Source organism: Typopeltis vanoorti, chromosome 6, assembly GCF_054136105.1.
Source record: "Typopeltis vanoorti isolate ZY-2024b chromosome 6, IOZ_Tvanoo_1.0, whole genome shotgun sequence".
NCBI lineage: Eukaryota > Metazoa > Arthropoda > Arachnida > Uropygi > Thelyphonidae > Typopeltis > Typopeltis vanoorti.
Genome location: NC_143554.1, coordinates 47,045,208 through 47,071,313, shown reverse-complemented (window position 1 = coordinate 47,071,313; position 26,106 = coordinate 47,045,208). Strand labels below are relative to the sequence as shown.

The window sequence follows — 26,106 nt, the reverse complement described above, 5'->3', positions numbered from 1 at the left end:
TCTCCAGTTTTTGATATCATGTTTAATACCACTTTCCTTCATAATGTGATCCATATAGATAATGAATAACAGAGGGGATAATGTACATACTTGTCTCACATCAGATTTAACATTAAACCATCTTCCTGTATTTCAATTCTAACTGCTGACTCACCACTCAAATAAAGACTGAGTATTGCTTAATATAATGCTCCATTCAATACGCTACCATATAACTGTAGCATATTAAATAGCTTCTCTCTCTCTTGGCATCTTATCATATGCCTTTTCCAGATCTACAAAACTCAAATAGAGATCTTTGTTATATTCCCATGATTTTTCCACTATTTGTTGTAAAGTGATGATCTGATCCTGACAGCCTCTATTTTGCTGGAATCCAGCTTGTTCTTCACCAAGCTTTTCTTAAACTAGCTAAACAAACGTCCTCCCATGACTTTTGTTTATCTAGTTTAACACAGTGTTTAGCATTCTTGCATTTGTCTCTGTGTTCTCTAAGAGCACATGCTAACTTATTTGCCAGGAACTTTTGATATGCTTTCTTCTTTTCCTTCACTGCCTCTTTAACTTCCTATGTTCACCATGGAGTTTTAATTTTTCTCTCCTTGCAGACAACTTCACCACATGCCTCTCTAGCTGAATTAATCAGGGCTTTCTTCAAGGCTTGCCACTGAATCTCCAAGGTTTGATTCCTGTTCTCTTACTCTTTCATTTTTTCTTCAATAATCTTTGTGTATTTTAGTCTACAGTTAACATCTGAGAGCTGCTCAACTTTTATTCGCTTTAAAACTTTCTTGCACGTTATTCTTTTCAATATGAAATTCAATTTTGTCCTGCTCAAGACTAAGTAGCGATCACTTCCAGTTTCAAATCCTCTGTACACTCTGGTGTCCTGCACCATGGAGAAAACATCATTATCAACAACAACATAGTCAATGAGACTTTTCTTATTCCTTGCCTCTTCTCTCCATGTGAATTTGTGAACATTTTTATGTTGGAACATGGTGTTAATAATAACCAGTCCATGTCCTGAGCAGAAATCCAACAAATATTTGTCATTATTATTAGCTTTGCTCTTTTCTCCAAATTTTTCCAATATATTTTTGATTGTCTGACAATCATTACCTACTCTGCTATTTAGTTCACCAACAAGGACCAACATTTCCTTTTTCATTGTATCAGATGCTTTCTCTAAAGCATTAAAAAATTCCTCCACTTCTACCTTAGTAGACCCTTCTGTGGGACCATATACACAAATAAGTTTCATTGTCCAGTTCCCCATTCTGATATTTGCCCACATCACTCTACTTGAGACTGCCTGCCATTCAAGAAGATTAGCCTTGTATTTTGTGCTGAATACTATGGCTACTCCTTCTTTTCCTTGATTGTCATTTCCTGAATATAACATTTTGTATTGATTGCTCAGAAAGATCTCACCAGTTTTTGTCTTTTTTGTTTCAGTCACTCCTATTATGTCGATCTGGTACTTATCTAATTCTTTAGCTAGTTCCATTTCTTTGCCATTCAAGCATCTTATGTTGATAGTACCGATCTTTAACTCTTGTGATGTTGAGTTTGGGTGTGCTTTCAGATTTGTTCCAGTAGCTGACTTTTCGCTGTTCACCCTGGTTCTATGGTGAAAATAACGGGGGGCCTTGTTTAACCGGGCGATGCCCCAGCTGGCATGAAATTTTGTCATGTTGTACCATCATTTTGTAATTTGGTTTAAGCCAATAAGAATTACAATTTGGTCAGCTAAATCCCAAATTGCCAGCCCATCCTCGTTCATTCAGTATCCAGGTAGATACCCAACAGGGTGCACCACGAGAAGGTGAGGATTGGATATTGAGTCAGAAGCCCTGGTCGGTTCTCTGCATTTCTTTAAAGGTGGTGTTGTGGTCTCCTCTCAGTTATATAGCTTTGACCCTTAAGCACTCCAACTGTGCCAATCATAATAAATCTAAAAGCATGTTTTGAATACATATGGAAACATAATTAATTATTGAAGTAAACAATTAAAAGTTTATCATCACTTGAACAAAGTTTTAATTTTTATTAAACAAATAAATAAGATGATTTAATTATGTTACTACTTACTTTTAATGAGATGGTTGAGCTTCTCGTGTTTGCAGAGTTGCTGGGTATCTGGCTGAATATTCGTCAACTTCAGTCGAAGATCGGCACACACACTAAGACGATTTCTGTATTTTGTTTTTATTTGAAGGAGTGATGAAAATCCTTTCTCACAAAGATAGGTTGTAGAAAACCGCATGATAATTTTCAAAGCTTCTTCAGATAATTCGGGGAATTCACTTCTCTCTGAAGGCGAGATCCAAAATCGAGCCAATCCAAGATCATGGAATTGCATTTTAAGTCCATTGTCACTTGAAAGCTCAATTAACTGTTATTTTTTCGATAACAAAAGGTCGTTCTTGTGACTGCAAGCCTGAAATGGATCGCGAAACCACAGAATTTCTTATAAAAGTTATTCGGAAAATATGTTTCAAAATTCCGTTTCAGTTTTTTGAGGTGGTTGCAAAGTTTTTCCAGAATCTCAAAATCAACAAAAATATCATTTTCCACTAAAAAGGATTCCAGTGTTGGGAAAGGTGCAAATTGGCTGTCTTTTACATAATTAATCCATAAAACCAGTTTTTTCTCGAATGCCTTTATTTTGTCTTAGGCATCAAGAACAGTTAAAGAATTTCCCTGAAGGGAGAGATTTAGTTCATTTAATTTCGAAAAAATGTTTGAAAAATAGGACAATGTTGATAACCATGCTTCATCAACAAGGAGTGATGCAAAATCAGAATGACGTTCATTTACAAATAATAAAACTTCGTGCCTTAATTGAAATAACCTTGTTAGTACTTTGTCCCTGGAAAGCCAGCGAATTTCAGAATGAAGGAAAAGTTGTATATATTCACTGCCCATTTCATTGCAGAGTACTGAAAATAACCTGTTATTTAACAGTCGAGCTTTAATAAAATTAACTAGCTTTACAGTGTTGTATAACACAGTTTTAAATTCTGGTGGCATTCCTTTGGAGACTGACGCTTACCTATGTATGAAACAGTGTACCCAATTGATATCTGGAGCTACTTCCTTGACCATAGAAACAACCCCACTATGCCTTCCTGTAAGGGCGTGAGTGCTATCCGAACAGAAACATATACATTTTTCCCACTGGATCCCTTTATGTATTATGTAATTATTGAGAGTGTGAAATATTTCTTCTCCAGCTGTTCGGGATGGCAAACTGATATTCTGTTTCTACAAAACAGAATATCATGAATGTTGTTATCATGCGCATGTCTTATGTAGCATATTAACTGCGCATCATTTGTAACATCAGTAGTCTTGTCTATTTGTAATGCATAATAAGATCTCTTCTTAACTCTTTTGATTAACTGAGATTCTACGTCACCTGCCATATCATTAATTCTGCGACCGACAGTGTCATTTGAAAGAGGAATCAGATCAACATCTTTTAGTAACTTGTTGCCAAACATAGTTTTTACCACATCTTTCATAGCTGGGAGTAGCAAATTTTCCCTACTAGAATGAGGTTTCCCTGTTTTTGCTTATGGGCAAATTTAAGTGATAGGATGCTTCCAGTGCCTTGCTATTAATGGAACTCATGGCCAAAACTATATCTTTCCCATGAGTTAATGTCCCTAAGTGTCGCTGAAAAAATTCAATTGGCTTATTTTTCACATCACAATGTTTAGTTTCTAAATGTCGCCGGAGTTTCGTAGGTTTCATGCACTCGTTCGACAACACTTCATAACACAAAACACATTAAGGTTTCTGTTCACTTTCATCTCCACACCAAGTAAACCTGAATGCCAAATATGAACTGTTATATTTCCTACTGTATTTTTTCTTTGAACTGCTTGTTTCTTCTACTTTAATAGTATCAGATTTACTCGCTGTTACAACACATGTATCACAATTAGGGTAGCATCACCTGTTTCACTTTGTCCAAGTATTACTTAGAACTTCTGAAGATATACTGAGCCTTGGTTGAAGTAGGGAAACCTTCGATAATAAAAATCATAAACAAGTAATTGGTTGAAATATGGATAACACATGTTCACTTCAAATCTGACAAAACAGCAAGGGAAGGCAGAAGCAATAAAACTATATTGTTGTTCACTTCATCCCTCTTTTATTATTCGTCATTCAGCGGCAGAATGACAAATAATAAAAGATGGGTGAAGTGAACAACAATATAGTTTTATTGCTTCTGCCTTTGAACATTCTGACGCTATTTGTTGTTGTTTTTTTGTCTCTATTTGATTTCAATAATTTTTACTTATTAAATTTTAATTTGTTTTGTTTGGATAATTAAAAATATATATTTATTTAATTTATTTAAGTCTCCCTGCGGACCACCTGTCCCATCGTCTTAGACCACAGGTTGAGAAACACCGGTGTAGAGAAAGGGAAAGTCAGTTCTAGTTGGATATCTAAACACCAGAATGAGAAATTAGTACTAGAATTTTGGAAAATAGCAGACTGGATAACAGTGGAAAATATCTGCTGAATTTCTCTTCAGGACGAGCTTCATTTCACAGGATACTTTATTTAGTGTCTATGCTGTGCCAGACCAGACTTTGAGGTTTCAGGTACTGATGCTCATTAATTCTTTTTTTTCCCAGAGAACAGCCTGTCTGCCCAAAGTAAGTCAAATTATATTCACTGATTTGGCAAATACGAGCTAAAAATAGAGGCAACAGTTTGTCTTTTGTGGATGACAAGAGATGAGAAATTTTGTTGATAAATAATATGTGGGTATACAAGGCGTTGGGGGGGGGGGTTGGAAAGTTCTTACAAACACGTAGAACAAAAATGATATTAAAGCCATTCTTCTTATATATCCTAAAAGAAAAAGAAAAAATTATTACAAATTGATGAAGCATGGGGGGGATAAAGGGTTTTAAGGTATGTTCTTTCTTGTGGTTATATCAGTTGCTTTAATATCATTTTTGTTCTAGCTGTTTATTAGAACTTTTCAGCCCCCCCCCCCCCCCCCCCAATAAGATGATTCAAAGTTCTACCAGTAGTTCAGACATAACAGAAGTATAAGGGATTAGAACCCTGTGGTCTATTGAATCCTCAGGTGTTGGAAAACAGGAGTCAGTTATCTGCATTTTTGAGTTGTGGTTGTGACTATTTAATTCTTTTCGAGTTTTGATAGAAGTTCTTGTTGTAAGCTAGAGGCAGAGGAGCCCACATTATGTACTCTATTAATTAATGACTTGAAAATGCCAGTTTTTTGAGAAGTGTGATGAGTAGATTTCAATGAATGCATCTGCCAGTAAAAGTAAGTTTCCAATAATACTGGTTGACAAAGTACCAGAGGCTGTGTGAGTACGAAGGATATCCAAGAATGGTAAGCTATCAGCATTTTCTTTTTCCATGAATTGAATGCATGGGTGAAGGATATTGATCTGATGTAGGAAAGTGGCAAGTTCATTTTCAGAATGAGACCAAGCAGTGAAAACATCATCAGTGACGAAACCAAAGAGAGGATTGGAATGAATGGATGAGAACAAGTATGTTTCAGATGGTTCAAAAATTGTTTGCCAAAGGTGGAGACAAGAAGGCTACCCATGATAGTGCTACAGTCAGCTTGTTTATAGATCTTGTTTTTTCAAATGAAATATATACTGATTATGTAACATATTTAAAACTCTTCACATCAAGAGGGAAATCATCAGATAGTAAAGTAATTATATTAGATAATGAAATTTTGGTATTAAATGAAGAAACAGTATCAAACATATCTGACTCTTGTACTTCAATATCCTTGATTTTTTTCAAGAAAATGTGTGGAATACTTGATGAATGATCTGGATTGTCCAATATGTGCAGTTAATAAATGTGAAAGAAATTCAGGAATTCTATAGTGGGAGAGTCAGTACAATTTGTAGTGGGGCTTACTGGACAAATTTCTTTATGAATTTTTGGGAGAATATATTATTGTTAGTGCACAGGCACATCCACTGATTCCTAAGGCTCATTGTGGGAGACCAAAAATCAACACAATATCTTATCGCATCTTTTCTTGAAACCATTAACAAAGCACTCACAGCTGATTCAGGCAACTCATTCCATTCATTTACCACTCTCCAATGTAAATATCTTTCTAAAAATTTTGATTTTTTTTTATTATGTTGTTAAATTTTACAATCATAATCTAATTAGTTTGATCTGATAGCTTGTAGCTTTTTTAGGGTAAGTACATGTATGTAAAAAAGTATAGTATGTAGCTAATCTTGTACCGAGCCATTAACAGTATGGAAAAAATGAGGCATTAGTTGTAAACAGAGTGTGTATAGGTTTTGTTAAGCAACACGTTCGTGGTTTATTCTTTTAGCTATGTAATTAACATAGGGGACAGAGTCTACCAATGTATGGAATAGTTATGTCTCTGTACTGGATGTTAATATTTGGTTGAAGTGGTTTTTACATAAACAGTCATCTGTAAAGAGATTTCTTAAGATAACCATTATGCATAAATTGATGGTATAATAATTCAAGTTTTTCTGTCCTACTCACATCAGTTATGATGGGAAATGCTCTCTTCATAAGGGGATGGATAATGCAGAACTTTTCTGAATGGTTTGAAGTGATCTTGCATGGTGGTAGCATCCAATATGTTTCTAAATAAAATTCCACCTTCTGATTTTTTTGCTGAGATATCCAAAAGAAAGTAGTTTTTGTTTCCCAATTCCTTGATGAATTTTTTTTATTTATTTTTAAATTTGGAGTTGAGGAAGAGTAGGAAATTATTTAAGACAGATCTGCTTCCACATGATAAAAAAAACTTGATCAGATTGCAGGTTTTCATCATCATCATCATCATCATCAAATTCCTGCCATGTACCCTCAAGGGGTGTACAGGATATGACAGTACTACATGAAAAAATTACATCATTACTAACTTCCTATCTACAATTTTCCTCCAAATCAGTCTGGTACTTGTCAAGACTCCAACATTATCAGATCTTATATTTCTATCGTCTAAGGCACTTTGTACCGTATCAATCCACCTATATCTTGGTCTTCCTCTGGGTCGTTTTCCTGCCAACCTGGCAGAGAACACTTCTTTTGCTAATCTTTCCTCTCCTATTCTATTTAAGTGACCATACCATCTGAGATTAGCTCTGCTAACGCATTCCTGGATGCTGACAATGTCAAGTTCTTTCCTAATATCCTCATTTTTAATATGATATTGCCATTGATGCCATCTGTTCATGCCTCTAATCTTTCTCAGGACTCTCATATCTGCGGTCTCTAGTCTTTGGTCAAGTGTTTTACTTCTGACCCAGCTCTCAGATCCATAAGTTAAAATTGGTTTGAACACAGTCTTGTATACAGCTAATTTAGTGTTCCGACTAATTTCTTTCTTATTCCATATGAATTTATTCAATTGACTTCCCACGATACCAGCTTTGCTGATTCTGTTGTCTATTTCTATATTTAGTTTACCATCTTCAGTAAAAATTGTGCCTAAGTAGCTGAAATGTTTTACTTGTTCCACAGGTTCTCCATTCACAACACAGTTGACATTTTCAATGATTCTGCCTATTTTCATTGTCTTTGTCTTTTTATTGCTGACCTTCATACCATATCTATTACAACAGCTATTCAATTTAGTCAGAGAATCTTGCAGACTTGTAGCGGATTTATTTAGAAGTATAACATCATCCGCATAAAGCAAAGAGCTGACATTAACATCTCCAATTTTGATATCAGGTTTAATACCACATTCCTTCATAATGTGATCCATATAGATAATGAATAACAGAGGGGATAATGTACATCCTTGTCTCACACCAGATTTAACATTAAACCATCTTCCTGTACTTCCTTCAATTTTAACTGCTGACTCACAACTCAAATAAAGACTAAGTATTGCTTGATATAATGCCCCATTGACACCATATAACTGCAGCGTATTGAATAGATTCTCTCTTGGCACCTTGTCATATGCCTTTTCCAAATCAACAAAACTTAAATACAGATCTTTGTTATATTCCCATGCTTTCTCGACTATTTGTCGTAAAGTGAAGATCTGATCCTGACAGCCTCTATTTGGCCTGAATCCAGCTTGTTCTTCACCAAGCTTTTCTTCCACAATTCTTCTCAACCGTTTCTCAAGTATACTTGCATAGATCTTGCCAGGAACACTCAGTAGGGAAATACCTCTGTAATTCTCACATTCAGTTTTATTTCCCTTTTTATATATGGGTACTATGAGAGCTGTACTCCAATCATCGGGAATTCGTCCCTCTGTCCAGGCTTTCTGAACTATGCAGTGCAACCACTGTAAGACTCTTATACCACCATACTTCAGCATTTCTGGTCGAATATCATCTACTCCTGCTGCCTTTCCACATTTCAAGCCTTTGATGGCTTTTTCTACTTCAAGTATAGATATGTATTCCTGACTGCATGCCTGGTCAGTGTTTTTTATCACTGTGCTGTCATCACTGCTTGTTTCATTTAGCAGTTTTTCAAAGTAATTACTCCATACTTCAAGGATATCTTTTTCTCCTGTTTTCATTTCACCTTTATCATCTCTAATTCCTTTTACAGCACTCTTTCCTCCATTCCTAAGCTTCTTCAACAACCTCCAGAATATTTTGCCACCTTCTTGATATTTATTTTCTATATTCTTGCCAAAGTCCTCCCATGACTTTTGTTTAGCTAGTTTTACACACAGTTTAGCTTTCTTACATTTGTCTCTGTATTCTGTAAGAGTAAAAGCTGACTTATTTGGCAGGAACTTTTGATATGCTTTCTTCTTTTCCTTCACTGCCTCTTTAACTTCCTGTGTCCACCAGGGAGTTCTGATTTTTTTATCTTTGCACACAACCTCACCACATGCCTCTCTGGCAGAATCAATCAATGTTTCCTTCAGAGTTTGCCACTGAATCTCCAAGGTTTGATTCCTGTTCTCAAACTCTTTCATTTTCTTTTCAATAATATTTCTGTATTTTAGTCTACAGTTTACATCTGAGAGCTGCTCAACTTTTATTCGCTGTAAAACTTTCTTACATGTTATTCTTTTCAATATGAAATTCAATTTTATCCTGCTCAAGACTAAATAGTGATCACTTCCAATTTCAAATCCTCTGTACACTCTGGTGTCCTGCACCAGGGAGAAAACATCACTATCAACAATAACATAGTCAATGAGACTTTTCTTATTCCTTGCCTCTTCTCTCCATGTGAATTTGTGCACATTTTTATGTTGGAACATGGTGTTAGTAATAACCAGTCCATATCCTGAACAGAAATCTAACAGATATTTGCCATTATTATTAGCTTTGCTGTTTTCTCCAAATTTTCCCAAAATATTTTTGTATGTCTCACAATCATTTCCTACTCTGCTATTTAGATCACCAACAAGGACCAACATTTCCTTTTTCATTGTATCAGATGCTTTCTCTAAAGCATTAAAAAATTCCTCCACTTCTACCTTAGTAGACCCTTCTGTGGGACCATATACACAAATAAGTTTCATTGTCCAGTTCCCCATTCTCATATTTGCCCACATTACTCTACTTGAGACTGACTGCCATTCAAGAAGATTAGCCTCGTATTTTGTGTTGAATACTATGGCTACTCCTTCTTTTCCTTGATTGTTATTGCCTGAATATAACATTTTGTATTTATTGCTCAGAAAGATCTCACCAGTTTTGGTCTTTTTTGTTTCAGTCACCCCTATTAAGTCGATCTGGTACTTATCTAATTCCTCAGCTAGCTCCATTTCTTTGCCATTCAGGCTTCTTACGTTGATAGTACCGATCTTTAACTCTGGTGATGTTGAGTTGGGGTTTGTTTTCAGATTTGTTCCAGTAGCTGACTTTTCGCTGTTCGCCCTGGTTCCCTGGCGAAAACAACGGGGGCCTTGTTTAACCGGGCGACGCCCCAGCCGGCATGAAATTTTGTCATGTTGTACCATCATTTTTTATTTTGGTTTAACCAATAAGAATACAATTTGGTCGGCTAAATCCCAAATTGCCAGCCCATGCTCGTTCGTTCAGTATCAAAGTAGATACCCAACAGGGTGCACCACGAGAAGGTGAGGATTGGACATTAGGTCAGAAGCCCTGGTCGGTTCTCCGCATTCCTTTAAAGGCTATGTGGAGGTCTCCTCTCAGTTATACAGCTTTGACCCTTAAGCACCCCATTGCAGGTTTTAGGCTAGCTTAACAATAATGTGATAATATCCCATGTTGTAGTGAGTTTAATGTTATCTGGTGTAAAGTGGAGGCTAACAGAATGAGTTATATGGTGCAGTGTTGCTGCAGATAGGAATTCATCTTCAGAATTTTCCACAAAAGGACAGCTGAGCTGCATTGTTAATTGAATAGCTAGCTATTCCATTCGAAGAAATAAGAAGGGAGACGACATTTAAATAATTGCGTAATCTTCTTCTTCTGCAGCTTCTCCCACTTGAGTGGAGTCACTGTTGATGAGTCTCCTCCAATCATTACACAATTATTTAAATAATTGTGTAATGATTGCAAAAAAAGATTTTCAGTGAGAAACTTCTTATATTGGTAGATTGGTCCGATGTAGAAAAGTGGCAAGTTCATTTTCAGAATGAGACCAAACAGCGAAAACATCATCAGTGACGAAACTGTATGATGAATAATATATAAACTGGAATAATATATAAACTTTTGGATGACAAGATACTTAGATACTTTTGATATTTTACACGTGCTGACTTTTTGATGATTTTTTTTAACAGCGATGCTAGATATTTGGATAGTAAGAAACGTGGAAACTTATTCTGTCCACTATACGATTTAAAAGTGACAATTTCATTTTGAGATATTATTTTTGTTGCAAGCACATCATTTCATTTTCAGATATTATTTTTGTTGCAAGCACGTCATTTCATTTTCAGATATTATTTTTGTTTTTGGCTACTGAAGTCTTGCTTAAATCTAAAATAAATTTATTTAAGTTAGATACTTGAGTGGAATTATAATTTTGTACAAGCTGTTGAGATTTGAAAAGTTTGTGCTGTTTATATATAGATGTTGTTTAAAGAATTCATTATGATATTTATGAGAGATATCAGTGACTGCTATAATTCACATTGCAGGAATGATTAAATGAACTTACCTCAGTGCATAAAAGATTGTAAAATGAAGAACTGTTTCTGCCTGTTTCATAACAAAATGATAATTAAAATAATGTTCCTGCACTATGAAAATAATTTATCATAGTTTTAAGCATAATGCTGAAAACTAATGATGGACCAAGTGAAAGTTGTGCCACTCTATTTCTGAGCATGGGCAAAAGTGAAAAAAACGTTATTGGATGTTCAAAATGTTGAGCTCTTCAGAAGGAAGAAAAACACAGCAGGATTTATTTATTTATCATTCTTTAAACATGAAAGGAAATTTGATTGCCAGTTCATATAGAAATGAGCCCAGTGAAGTTGTCTTGTATTCTTTTGTTTAGAATTTTCACTCTTAAAGGCAATTTGATGCTGTTAACATGTTTCAGTTATTTCTTCAGAAGGTTTTATACAGAAGGCAAATTTGTTTTAAAGTGATAATGCTGTTGGTTTTAAGTTATTTATTCAATGATGTATATTGCAGTTTTCAATGTATCCCCCCCCCCCACAATTTTATGGAGTAGTTTAATACAGATATCCAGTAATATCTCTATTAAAATTCAGATATTTCACACATGACCTATCAGTAAAGGATGCATATAGGCCTAGTGGGCTGCTGAGTTATGTTTTTTCCAAGTGGGCCACAGCCTGAAAAGTTTTTGAGAAAAACTGGGTAAGAGGATAATTTCAAAGAATTATAACCACGTTTTTTTTTGCTTGGTGTTTTTATCAAGTAGTTAATTATTATTATTATTTTTTTTTTTCTCCAAGATTGTTACAGTCAAGGTACATCATATGATAAGAGAAGTTTATCTTATGAATAATATTTCACTGTTTGGCATCAATATTAGTACTGGCTAAAGAGCTGTGTAATTTATAATATACAGTTATAAATCTCAGCTATAACTGAGATGGAATATTGTAAGAATTAAATAGTATTTTTAATCTTTTCCTAGTGCTATTTCATTCCATTAAACTTTTAACAAGTTTCTCCCAGCACTTAAGCCTTAACACATGGGCATTTAATATAAGGTTGTCTTCTTCTAGATCAGTGGTTCCAAACCTTTTCCCACTTGTGTACTCCTTTTAAACCCATTTCTATAAATTGTACCCCTTGTTTTTAAATACTGACTTTTGTTCAGTGCCTATCTGCATGTAAAATTGTTTACTTTACTTGTTTTTCTGCCATTACTGATTATTATTATTTTTAAATTCATATAATCAATATAATTAGTAATTTCCATTACTGATTATATTGATGTTCCAATTAGGTTAATGCTGAACTACAAATATGGAAATTCTTATAATTAGTTATGTCTATATACAAATGCAGGAACATCAGAAACAAAGAGGTTGAGTTCACTGTTGAGTACTTTATTGAATATGTTGTGGCCTAAGATTGTTGGCATTAGTTTAACCTGGCCTATCAGAAATAGATATGGTAACTGGTATCGAATTTTAGAAATGACAGAAGATAGGAGAGGGAGAGTGCTGCTAATTATATCAGATGACTGAGTCCAGTTAAGGTAGAAGTGCAAGAAAACAATAATGTGAATAATATCCCATGTAGCAGTGAGTTTAATGTTATCTGGTGTAAAGTGGAGGCTAACAGAATGAGTTATATTGTGGGGTGTTACTGCAGACCTGGCAGCTCAATTCCTGGAGATGATAAGTTTAGCCTTAATAAATGAGTGATCATTATGGGTGACTTTAATTAACCAAACATTGATTGGGTAGAAGAGAAATCTCATGATAAGAATGAAGAGGAATTTATTGAATTGTTGTGAGACAACTTTCTCATGTAGCATGTGAAAGAAGAATTCAAAGTCAGAGTTAGATTTGTTAATAGTGTCAGAAGGGGTCTCTGTTAAGAATAGGGCCATTTTACCACCAGTTGGTGACAGTAATTATGCTGTGCTTTCTTGGGAAGTATCTAATTATATTGATGTTCCACTTAGAACAGGTTATGTGCTGAACTACAAAGCTGGAAATTATGATCAACTATGAGTACTATCTTTGGTTCCATGATATTGAAATTGAAAAATATCAGTAATGCATGGAAATATTTGAATAAGTTCTTCAATGAGGCAGTATCCCTAATGTTTGAAGAATAAATAGGGTGGGAGTGCAACCTTATTAAGCAAGAGATCTACAAGAAGATGTGGAAAGAATATCGTGAGAATACGGGAGAAAGGAGTTATAAAATAAAGCGCAGGCCAGAAAAGTAATGAAAGGGATAGCCAGATCGGAGTATGAAAAGAAATTGACTAAAGGCAATCCAAAAGAATTTTATTGTTATGTCACAAACAAAAGAAAGAATGAATGTGGAAGAATAATTTTACTGAATGCATATGGTACTCTAGTGTCAGAAGCTAATGACATTGTTCAATCAATGAGTGCTCATTGCTAAGATACGTCAATGAGGTGTATGTAACATGGTGCACAGCGCTACTGCTGCATTGGATGAATAGTTAGAGGTGCATGAGAATGAGGTTGAACTGTTTCATAACCTGGTGTTGTATCCTAGTTCTATGTGTGTAGTGTGTCTCACCACCTTTGTTATGTATCGCCATGTGCGCCATTTTATGTCATTGCTTGCTCTTCCTAAAATATTTTTCTTCCCTTATTCTTTTTTAACCTCCCTACTTTAACTACAGGACTTACAAAATTCTCTTGACTCTAATATCTGTATCACTTCTTACGTGTTCATTCTATAAGGAAAGCAAATTCTATATCTCTGGCCGATTCCTAAATTTACTCGCGTGCATACCCTGACTGTTAAAGGTTATTCCTTGCTATAAGAAACGAATCCTCTAATTTCTGTCTGGGGATGTCTCCTCTTCAGATATTGGCAAATTTATTTTTTAATGCTGCGCCAGCCAATATCTTAGAATAGAGGGGACTCTTATTCAGGGAGACTTTTCCATACCTTTGGTCCGGTAAATAAATTTATTCCATTAAAATTAAACCACATAGGAAAATAAATTTAGTGCTTATACTCATAAATCAAATGCTCTACTATGGCTAAGTAAATTCTGGTTTGCAGTCGTGACCTCTATAACAACATGTTATACCTTTCTTGCAACCCCCCCCCCCCAGCTATGGTTCGAATTAATGAGTGGTAGTTTTGGTTCATATCACAGGCAAAACTCAGGTATAAAAGAATATACATATTTATTGGAATCTAAAGACATAATATACACTTTCAACTAGTTCAATGACATGTTAAATCAAACTTTATCAAACTGATTAATACTCTAACGTACGAACAATAATTCTTTCTCTTGAGTTAGAGATTTTACACACATAATATACACGTTATACTCCTCTAATCAATTATTCTACCTACTGTGTTAATCTTGCATATTAAACTAGACACAGTCTTCTATAATCATTCCTAGCAATTTGTCTTATGGGCATTAGCCACTGCTAAATAATCACTTAAAGTGCTTAAATACTGTCCATACTCGATTAATACACTACAATCACACATAATATACACATTATACTCTACTAATCAATATTCTACCTACTGTATCAGTCTTGCATATTAAGATAGTCACAATCATTTATAATCATTCCTATCAATTTGTCTTATGGACATTAGCCACTGCTAGGCATTCGCTTAAAGTTCTTAAATTCTGTCCATACTCATATAATACACTACAACGATCTTTTCCTTTCTCCAACTGGATAGTTATACAACAAAATCTGTACATTACCATTTCTTGGGGTAGGATCTCCAGGTCCGTCGGAACTGTCCTTTGTTTGAATTACCTTTCGAATCTGCCATGAGCAGTACTATCAGCGGTACTATCAACGTAAGAAGCCTGAATGGCAAAGAAATGGAGCTAGCTGAGGAATTAGATAAGTACCAGATCGACATAATAGGGGTGACTGAAACAAAAAAGACCAAAACTGGTGAGATCTTTCTGAGCAATAAATACAAAATGTTATATTCAGGCAATGACAATCAAGGAAAAGAAGGAGTAGCCATAGTATTCAACACAAAATACGAGGCTAATCTTCTTGAATGGCAATCAGTCTCAAGTAGAGTAATGTGGCCAAATATGAGAATGGGGAACTGGACAATGAGACTTATTTGTGCTTATGGTCCCACAGAAGGTTCTACTAAGGTAGAAGTGGAGGAATTTTTTGACGCTTTAGAAAAAGCAACTGACACAATGAAAAAGGAAAAGTTGGTCCTTGTTGGGGATCTAAATAGCAGAGTAGGAAATGATTGTGAGACATACAAAAATATTTTGGGAAAATTTGGAGAAAACAGCAAAGTTAATAATAATGGCAAATATCTGTTGGATTTCTGCTCAGGACATGGACTGGTTATTACTAACACCATGTTCCAACATAAAAATGTGCACAAATTCACATGGAGAGAAGAGGCAAGGAATAAGAAAAGTCTCATTGACTATGTTATTGTTGATAGTGATGATTTCTCCCTGGTACAGGACACCAGAGTGTACAGAGGATTTGAAATTGGAAGTGATCACTATTTAGTCTTGAGCAGGATAAAATTGAATATCATATTGAAAAGAATAACATGTAAGAAAGTTTTAAAGCGAATAAAAGTTGAGCAGCTCTCAGATGTGAACTGTAGACTAAAATACAGAAAGATTATTGAAAATAAAATGAAAGAGTTTGAGAACAGGAATCAAACCTTGGAGATTCAGTGGCAAACTCTGAAGAAAACATTGATTGATTCTGCCAGAGAGGCATGTGGTGAGGTTGTGTGCAAGGATAAAAAAATCAGAACTCCCTGGTGGACACAGGAAGTTAAAGAGGCAGTGAAGGAAAAGAAGAAAGCATATCAAAAGTTCCTGGCAAATAAGTCAGCTTTTACCCTTACAGAATACAGAGACAAATGTAAGAAAGCTAAACAGTGTTTAAAACTAGCTAAACAAAAGTCATGGGAGGACTTTGGCAAGAATATAGAAAATAAATATCAAGAAGGTGGCAAAATATTCTGGAGGTTGTTAAAGAAGCTTAGGAATGGACTGTAAAAGGAGTTAGAAATGATAAAGGTGACATGAAAACAGGAGAAAAAGATATCCTTGAAGTATGGAGTAATTACTTTGAAAAACTGCTAAATGAAACAAGCAGTGATGACAGCACATTGATAAAAAACACTGACCAGGCATGCAGTCAGGAATACATATCCATACTTGAAGTAGAAAAATGCCATCAAAGGCTTGAAATGTGGAAAGGCAGCAGGAGTAGATGATATTCGACCAGAAATTCTGAAGTATGGTGGTATAAAAGTCTTACAGTGGCTGCACTGCATAGTTCAGAAAGCCTGAACAGAGGGACGAATTCCCGATGATTGGAGTAGAGCTCTCATAGTACCCATATATAAAAAGGGAAATAAAACTGAATGTGAGAATTACAGAGGTATTTCCCTACTGAGCGTTCCTGGCAAGATCTATGGAAGTATACTTGAGAAACAATTGAGAAGAATTGTGGAAGAAAAGCTTGGTGACGAACAAGCTGGATTCAGGCCAAATAGAGGCTGTCAGGATCAGATCTTCACTTTACGACAAATAGTCGAGAAAGCATGGGAATATAACAAAGATCTGTATTTAAGTTTTGTCGATTTGGAAAAGGCATATGACAAGGTGCCAATAGAGAAGCTATTCAATACGCTGCAGTTATATGGTGTCAATGGGGCATTATATCAAGCGATACTTAGTCTTTATTTGAGTTGTAAGTCAGCAGTTAGAATTGAAGGAAGTACAGGAAGATGGTTTAATGTTAAATCTGGTGTGAGACAAGGATGTACATTATCCCATCTGTTATTCATTATCTATATGGATCACATTATGAAGGAAAGTGGTATTAAACCTGATATCAAAATTGGAGATGTTAATGTCAGCTCTTTGCTTTATGCGGATGATGTTATACTTCTAAATAAATCCGCTACAAGTCTGCAAGATTCTCTGACTAAATTGAATAGCTGTTGTAATAGATATGGTATGAAGGTCAGCAATAAAAAGACAAAGACAATGAAAATAGGCAGAATCACTGAAAATGTCAACTGTGTTGTGAATGGAGAACCTGTGGAACAAGTAAAACATTTCAGCTACTTAGGCACGATTTTTAGTGAAGATGGTAATTTAAATATAGAAATAGACAACAGAATCAGCAAAGCTGGTATGGTGGGAAGTCAATTGAATAAATTCATATGGAATAAGAGAGAAATTAGTCGGAACACTAAATAACTGTATACAAGACTGTGTTCAAACCAGTTTTAACTTATGGATCTGAGAGCTGGGTCAGAAGTAAAATATTTGACCAAAGACTAGAGACCGCAGGTATGAGAGTCCTGAGAAAGATTATAGGCGTGAACAGATGGCATCAATGGCAATATCATATTATAAATGAGGATATTAGGAAAGAACTTGACATTGTCAGCATCCAGGAATATGTTAGCAGAGCTAATCTCAGGTGGTATGGTCACTTAAATAGAATGGGAGAGGAAAGATTAGCAAAACAAGTGTTCTCTGCCAGGTTGGCAGATGAACGACCCAGAGGAAGACCAAGTTATAGGTGGATTGATACGGTACAGTGTGCCTTAGACGATAGAAATATAAGATCTGATAATGTTGGAGTCTTGACAAGTAACAGACTGATTTGGAGGAAAATTGTAGATAGGAAGTTAGTACTGATGTAATTTTTTCATGTAGTACTGTCATATCCTGTACACCCCTTGAGGGTACATGGCAGGAATTTGATGATGATGATCTGCCATAGGCCTGCGTCCACATTGTGGGTCCTTATGGTCCTCAGTTTCCCTCGTCTATTCTCGATCTGTTTCGTGCCTTCCTCAATTCTAGCTGCATGCGTATGTATGTATGCGATAGTATTCCGTCGGTTACTTTCAGCGAAGGAGCGAAGACAGATATGCTGACATCTGATGCTTTTGTACCGGTGGAAATTCTGACATCGAAGGGAAAGGCACACCCTCCGATATCGAACTATCGCCACGAAACACCATCAGGAACCTCTGGTCCACGAGAGAAGTCAAATCATCATCCAGGAAAACAGACGAAAAAAAGCCCTGAGAAAGGGGTGCAAACTCTTTTTATTCTCCATTCACTTCCCCCCTTTTAGCACCCTGTTCTTACCATGATAGTGCCCTCTTACTTTTTTTTTCTGCGATCTTTTCCTGCCCGCTACTTTCATCGACCATGGCAACTTCGGCAGATCGCGAGATCATAGCAGTGTCTTCCGGGAACCGAATGTGCGTCTTCCTAGATTGCCGATGCCTCAGGCCCGTTTGACCTTTGGACTATTGTTTACATCTAATTTACCCATTCATTGTATACATGATGCATTTCATATAATACTAATTTATACACGAAGTTCTTTGCATGGTATTACAATTCTACTTAAAGGAGGTAATTCTATTTCCATTTACAGTTAGTACTTTAGTTCTTCTGCTCCAGTACAAGTTTTTTCTCTCAGCTGATTTTTTTCTGACTTGTTAAATCCTGAATGAATTATTTCTTTAATAAAGTTCTACATTCAGGATGTAACACTGGATAAGAATTTGGTAAATAGGGTGAGATGACATATCACTGGTATGCTAAAGGAATGTTCAGCTGAATTGGCTTGGCCTTTCACATGTTTGTATAACTTTAGTCTCAGCTCAAGAATGGAAGGAATGTATGATAGTTCCATTGTACAAGTGTGGTGCAAAAACTGATGTACTATTACTTTAATAGCTAATATAGCGTGCTTTCGTTTAGGAGTGCCCCCTTTTTACAATGTCATTGGCTCTTTACCCAAATTCTAGGGCATTACTGAAGTGTTATAAAACTAATATACAAGTATGAAGAATAAAAATTGGAGAAAATTTGGATGTACCTTTTTGGATGTTGTTTTCTGTCTCCTTATTCTGATGATGACCTTGTATGCTGTTAAGTTGTTAAAGGAATGTTTTTTTTTGGGGGGGGGGTAAAGTAATGTGGGGGAATTATTTGAAAAAAACCTGTTTTTTTTTTCAAAAAGTAGGCTATGTTAGTCAATAAAATAATAGTTTATTTTTAGAGGAGTAACATGGTAATTTTCCCAGAAATAATACCTATAAAAACTGATGTGTCTAACAACCAACCTGTCAGTATCTCTGGTGTGGTGGTGCAGATTTTAGAGAAGTTGGTAAGAACTCGCATACAGAAATTAGTAGACAAGCTATACTCTGCAAGGAGCAGCATGGGTTTACTAAAGGAAGGTCATGTTTAGCAATTCACTCATATTTTATAAGTGTTATGGCTGAGTTGGATAAAGGGAATGGATACACTATGATAATGTTGGATTTTGCTAAGGCATTTGATAGGATGCCACACTAAAGGCTGTTGCATAAACTGGAGAATATGAAATTGGAATATAAACTCCTGACATGGATAAGTGGATGGCTGACAGATATCAAAAAGTTGATGGGTGTTATAAGATATCATCTGAGGAAGTTTTTCATTATATAGAAAGTGGAGAGTGAACACGAGGGCATCCGTGGATGTTAAGTTTGTTCACAGTTAAGAAAAGGGTAAGAGCAAGTTTTTTTCCCTCTAACAGAGCAGTGAGTGAGTGGAATAGTTTCCCTTTAGGGGAAAACTATTCTGCTTTTTGCATATAGTGTGGATGAATTTAAGAGAAGATTTGACAGTTGGTTTGGGTGATTTATAGCCTCCCTCAATGAGTCCTTGACTCCCTGGAGGTCTCAGATAACAATAATAGAGTAACACGTGGAACCTATTTATTTTCCTAACTTGAACAGATCTGATAGTATACGTCTGTCCCTTTGTGGGAGATGGTGGTGCTTTTTAATTCTACTAATCTTTCCTAACTTTGTGTTAATTCTACTAATCTTTCCTAATTTTATTTTGTCTATGTATATGTATAATTTTTTTTTAATAAGTTAGGAAATTGACTATTTTTAGTAATCGTACATTAGCTACTCAAGTTTGTGTGATTCTATGTCGAAGTTTTTGCATGCATATTTCTCTGTTTTTATAATTTTTTAATTAAGGTAACATACCTTTTTAGATTTCCCAATTTAAATGAAGCATATTCTGGATTGTATTATGATTATGTTTTTTTTTAATTATTTTAAATATACTGCGATTTAATTATGTCATCAAAATTAAATGCAAAATAACTATTAATCTGATAAAACAGGTTTTAATTGACTCACAGCTCTTAATTCCTTAACCATAAGGAACACAGAATGCAGAATGTAATCTTGAAAACAAACCACAATGGGGTGGGGGGGTAGGAAGGGAGGTAGAATTTGTTAACATTTCTGTATTATTTGTTCTGTTGGCATAATTAACCTTGTAAGTATTTAGAGATGTTATAAACTTTGAGATATATGAATCCATTGTTCTGATTGAGAAAACTGTGAATGAATCACTATGCTGGATTCTTTTGATATGTCACAACAAGAAGTTATCTTTTGAACAGAACAGTATTGTGGTTTGTGGAAGAGACACGAGCAGCTAATCCTGTTTTTTTTTAGCCATATTGCCAAGATGTTCTTTATTTTTGATCTTGAATTTCTCTTGATCAGATCTCTGTATGCTAAACTCACGAGCAATGATTGTTACTACCTCTAGGTATTTTTGAAATTATTCAGATAGATCAATTTCTATTTTAAAATTAAATGACATAATATAAATACAGTTATTAAAAAACATTGTCTGTAATAAGTTTTTATTAAAAAAATTGAATCTTAACCATAAAAAGGGTTGTCTACCTATAGTACAGTATGATGTAAAAAATGGTACTGAATAATTACAGCGATATATGTTATGCAGTCAATGGGTTTTTTAACAAAGAAATATATGTTTATGCGATATGTACATCCACGACTATCGGCTGAATCTTGGTTGAATAAAGCATTTAATGGCTGTAAATTGCATGCACAAATGGGCACCTTGTCTTTCAAAACAGGTTTCATAGTGCATGTGAAGGTTCTTGGAGCACCTGCTGGACATATCATGTAATTTCATCTCTTAGTTCATCAAAGTTTGGAGGTGTGGTCTATTGAAGATATATTGAAGAAATACCCATTTCTTCAATATGCCCCAAACGAAGACATCAAGTGATGTGAGATCAGGAGAACATGAAGGGTATGGGAATTCTGTAAACCTCTCAGGGAAGTGTTCTGATAAATAGATTCTAGAACCACATGATGTGTGTAGGAATACCTATGCACGAAATGGAATGTTTCTTGCATAACACATCCAATGCAAATCCTGGGTGAACAGAACCAACACATTCTCGATGTAGTGTTCACTATTCAAAGTCACGTTACACCACCCTCTTCAATGAAGTTGAGCCCAATTATGCCATGGCCAAAAACCGCATAGCATGCAGTGGCCTCACTGTTAAGAGGTTTCTCGTGGACAGATTCGGTCTCAAGAAACCTGTAGGGTTGTCTTTTTACATCACTACTTAGATTGAAATGTACTTCATCTGAGAACCAGTCATTATGGAGGAAGGATGGATCTAGGCAAGGTCTTCCTAGACCTTGCCCAGCACGCATATACAGTATTCCTGCTGTGCAGCATAATCCATTGCTGTTAAAAACTGACCCACCTGAATGACACACAAAAAGAGAACCAGCTCCTTAAGGATTCTCTGTAGCAACCTCCTCAATATCCCAAGTTTTATAACCTGTTCAGCATTGACTGTTTCGGAGACTGTAACACTTTCACCAACACATGTCTATGAATCTCATTTGTGTTAACAGTTTATGATCTCCCTGAATGCCCTTTGTATTGTGGCAGAATACTTCCGGTATGTTGGAACCTTTCGATTAAGCTAGTGATGGCACTATTTTTTGGGGCACACTTACAGATACGATGAACAAACTGCTCACAAACATGTCATAAGCTTGGACAATTTGTTCTACCAAATCTGTATGAATGAAAATAATGCCCAACAATAAACATCTCTTCTTCCATTGTTGACAGCATTGCTACAGCTAAATGTAATGAACATAGACTGTACACATGCTCTTCTATTAATGTGCATACATTTGAACAGCATATCTCATCGTGCATGTACTGAAAGGGATGCCAAAGTTCAGTACTGTTTTTTGCATGATACTGTACAATGATGTAGTGTAAATAGGATATTATATAGAACAATATATAGCTTCTACTTTACTTGTAAGTTGTAAGAATTCCATTAAAAAGATAGGCTGCACTCTCGTTAACATCTCAATTTACATCACACACACTCTACATTCTTATTCATCATCTATATTGATGACATTACGAAGGAAAATAACATGAAATCTAATATCAAAATTGGAAATATTCAACTCATGTCTTTACTTTATGTAGGTGATGTTATTATTTTAAATAAATCCATTTCACTCTTCTGGTTACTTTAAACTGAATAACTACTGTAACAGATCTCTCATAAAAATAAGCAAAAAAGGAGCAAAGTATGAAAGATGGAATATTGAAAACATAAACTGCATTCTCAATACTGAACATGTAGAAGTAACATATTATAGCTATTTAGGCATAATTTTAGTGAAGGTAGCAAATTAAATATGGAAATGCTACAATTAAAACAGTGCTGGTATAGTTTGAAATCAGTTGATTTAAGTGATTTGGAATAAGAGAGAAATTAGCCAGAACACTAAACAAGCATCATAGAAGACAGTATTCAAACTATGTAAATTTATGGATCCTAGAGTTGGGTTAGAAATAAGAAATTAGAAATAAGAGTTTGATAACAGACTAGACCACAGATATGGGGAGGTTAAAAAAAAAAAAATCAGCTAACACCTTTTATTCCCATATAGGGAGTTGGCGAGGCCATTTTAGCCCTATCGAACTTTTTGGAGACTGAGCGGGCAGTTCAATCTCCACTGGTAGCCAATTAGAGATAGCTGGCAAAGGTTATCACTAATTAATCGGTATGCAGTGAAGAAGGTGGCTAGCAAGTGCTGCCATCTCATGGTTCCTAACCTTAACACAATATATTTTAATGTCTGAAGATAGTGTGGGTTCGATGGCCGATTTTCTTGAGTTTACGGAGAGTTTGAGAAAAATTAAAGGTTGGAATAGATTGCACAATTGCAAGAATCATATTAACAATGAAAATATTAGGAAGGAACTTCTTAGTATTCAAGAATGTGTGAACAGAATTAATCTAAGATGGTATGATCACTTGAACAGAATGCAGGATAGTAGCATTGACATGTATTCTCTGTCCTCTATGAGGTCAACTATCGGAAATTGATGTGAACGATATGTTTATAGCGAACTTGCTGCACTGAATGTTTACTGTTTAATTTGCTATAGTGAATTAAGCTTTAGAGTGGAATTGGACCTCTGGAGATTTTGAGACTTTCCAACAGTTTGTTGATATTACGTGAAACCTCCAGGGAGTCCAAAGACTCATTGAGGGATGGCACCTATTCTACAACTCTCTCTACCCAATTCTCCAGTTGCAATCATCATTTACATCAATGCCTTCTACCACCACCACTACTAGTATAGACAATCACAAATATCCATGGTGGAATTCGAACCCGCTGCCTTTTGGCTGGAGAGCGGTTACACTAACAACTCAGCCAACCAGGCCAGCAATTAAAGTGTAATAAACTCTTAATCATCATATAACTAAGAATATAAAGTATTGAGACATTGCTTTGGTTTAGAATGATTATTCTGGAGGTTTAATCTCACTATCGATCATAGTAATAATATTAATAAAGCTGACACAGTAATAAAATTTATATAATTTGAAGAGAAAGCAAAATATTGAATCAGTGTTTTTTAAATATTTATCTTTACAGACTCAAGATGTCAACCAAGGAGACAGTCTAGAACATGATTTTTCCTGTCTTACTGCAGTATTAATTTTTCCTATTCAACATTTTTTCACTCTTCACCTTCGCCAGGTATAGTGTACTTAAAAATGTAGCCTTAATGTTTTTTCTGTAATAATGATAAAAACCAGGCAAAAAATGCTTATAAAATGTTAATACATTTGAAATGTTTATTATTTTGTTGATTTTTTATTATAAAATAGTTACCATAATTTTAATGTTTAATTCTTCACTTGGAATTCGACCTTGGTCAGAAGGTCGAATTCCAGATGATTGGAGTAGAGTGCTCATGGTACCCATTTGCAAAAAAGGATATTTTTCTTGAGAAAAATTATGGAAGGGAAGCTTGAATTCTGGTCGAATAGAGGTTGTCAAGATGAGATTTTCACTTTAAGAGAAATAGTTGAGAAATCATGGGAATATAACAGTGAACTGTATTTAAATTTTGTAGATCTGGAAAAGGTATATGACAAGGTACCAAGAGGAAAGTTATTCAAAATGTTTCTTTTATGTGGTGTTAATGGGACATTATATGAAGCCATACTCAGTCAATATTTGAGTTATAAATCAGCAATTAGAACTGAAGGAGTTACAGGAACAAGGTTTAATGTGCAACCTGGGTGTACATTATCTTCACTATTATTCATCATCTATGTGAATCACATAAGGAAAGTGGTATTAAATCTGATATCAAAATTGGAGATGTTATTCCCAGAATAAGTTTGTGGGATTCCCTGACTAAATTGAATAATTGCTGTAATAAATTTGGTATGGAAATCAGCATTAAAAAGTCAAAGACAATAAAAATAGGGAGAACAGTCTTTAACTGCATTCTGAATGGAAAATCTATAGAATGAGTAAAACATTTCAGCTATTTAGGCACATATTTTAATTAAGATGGCAAATTAAATTTGGAAATAGACAGCAGAATTAGCAAAGCTGGTATGGTAGGAAGTTCTTCTTCTTCTCTTCCATCTAAGATGGGTCGAGTCTTCTCTTGAGTAGATCTTCCAGTCTTCTCTATTCCTTGCTGTTCGAAAAAGTTCCTTATGTGTTCTGCATCCCGAGATGTTCTTTATTAATTTCAGCCAGGTAATTCTTGGTCTTCTTTTTTCAGTTGGAAAAGTATTGATTAGGACGTTAGGGAGTCTGTCTGCATCCATGCATACAGTGTGTCCAAACCATCTCATTTGTTGTTTTCTAATTTTTTCTATTATTGTCTTTTTATACAATAGTTCTTGTCTGACTGTGATGTTTGTTTTCTTTTCTATCCAACTTGTTCTATTTATTTTTCTTAAGCATTTCATTTCAAATGCCAGCAGTTTTTTCTCCTCTCTTTTTTTAACTGTCCATGCTTCTGTTCCATAGATGACTGTTGGTATAATTATTGCTTCATATAATCTGATTTTGGCTTGTTTAGATATCTTGTTTGTTTTCCAGATTTTCTGTAATTTTTCCATGGTGGTCCATCCTATCGCTATTCTGTGTTTGATTGTTTTGAGTTCATCTATTGTTTCTGTTAGTTTTGATCCAAGGTATACGAAGTTGTCTACTTGTTCTATTTGTTCTCCGTTTAGGGTGGCTAAGATGGTAGTTCTGTTCCTCCCTATTTTCATCACTTTTGTCTTTTGTATATTTATTGTCATGTCATATGTTTTACAGGTTTCGTTTAGCTTGTTGATCAACTTTTGTAGTTTTTCATTTGGGGTTTTTGCAAGAAGGACGAGATCATCTGCATATTTGATATTATTTATGTTTAAACTGTTGACATTGATTCCAGGCTCATTGTCTATTGCTTTCTTTACAACTTCTAGATATATGTTGAATAGGCATGGGGATAATGGGCATTCTTGCATTACTCCTTTTTGGATCTCTATGGGTTCTGTTGTGAGTGTGTCCTTTTTAATTATTGCATTTGTCTTAGAGTAATATTTTATCAGAAACTGTATTATATATTTGTCTATTGCTTTTTCTAGTAGAATTTTAAGAAGGATTTCTGTGTTGATGTTATCGAAAGCTTGTTTAAAGTCCACAAAACAACAATATAGTTCTTTATGGTCTTCCCAGCTGAGCTCTGCTAGTTGGTGCA

The 26,106-nt window shown here is 35.1% G+C and overlaps 1 protein-coding gene across 1 annotated transcript in view; it reads left to right on the top strand.

Moving 5' to 3' along the window:
- Positions 1-26,106, top strand: part of LOC150105437 (telomere-associated protein RIF1-like) — a 396,727-nt gene that overhangs the window by 287,152 nt on the left and 83,469 nt on the right. The window contains exon 18 of the mRNA XM_090393961.1: positions 23,985-24,089. Within this exon, the coding sequence (XP_090250087.1) occupies positions 23,985-24,089 (105 nt within the window). The remainder of the gene's footprint in view (positions 1-23,984; positions 24,090-26,106) is intronic.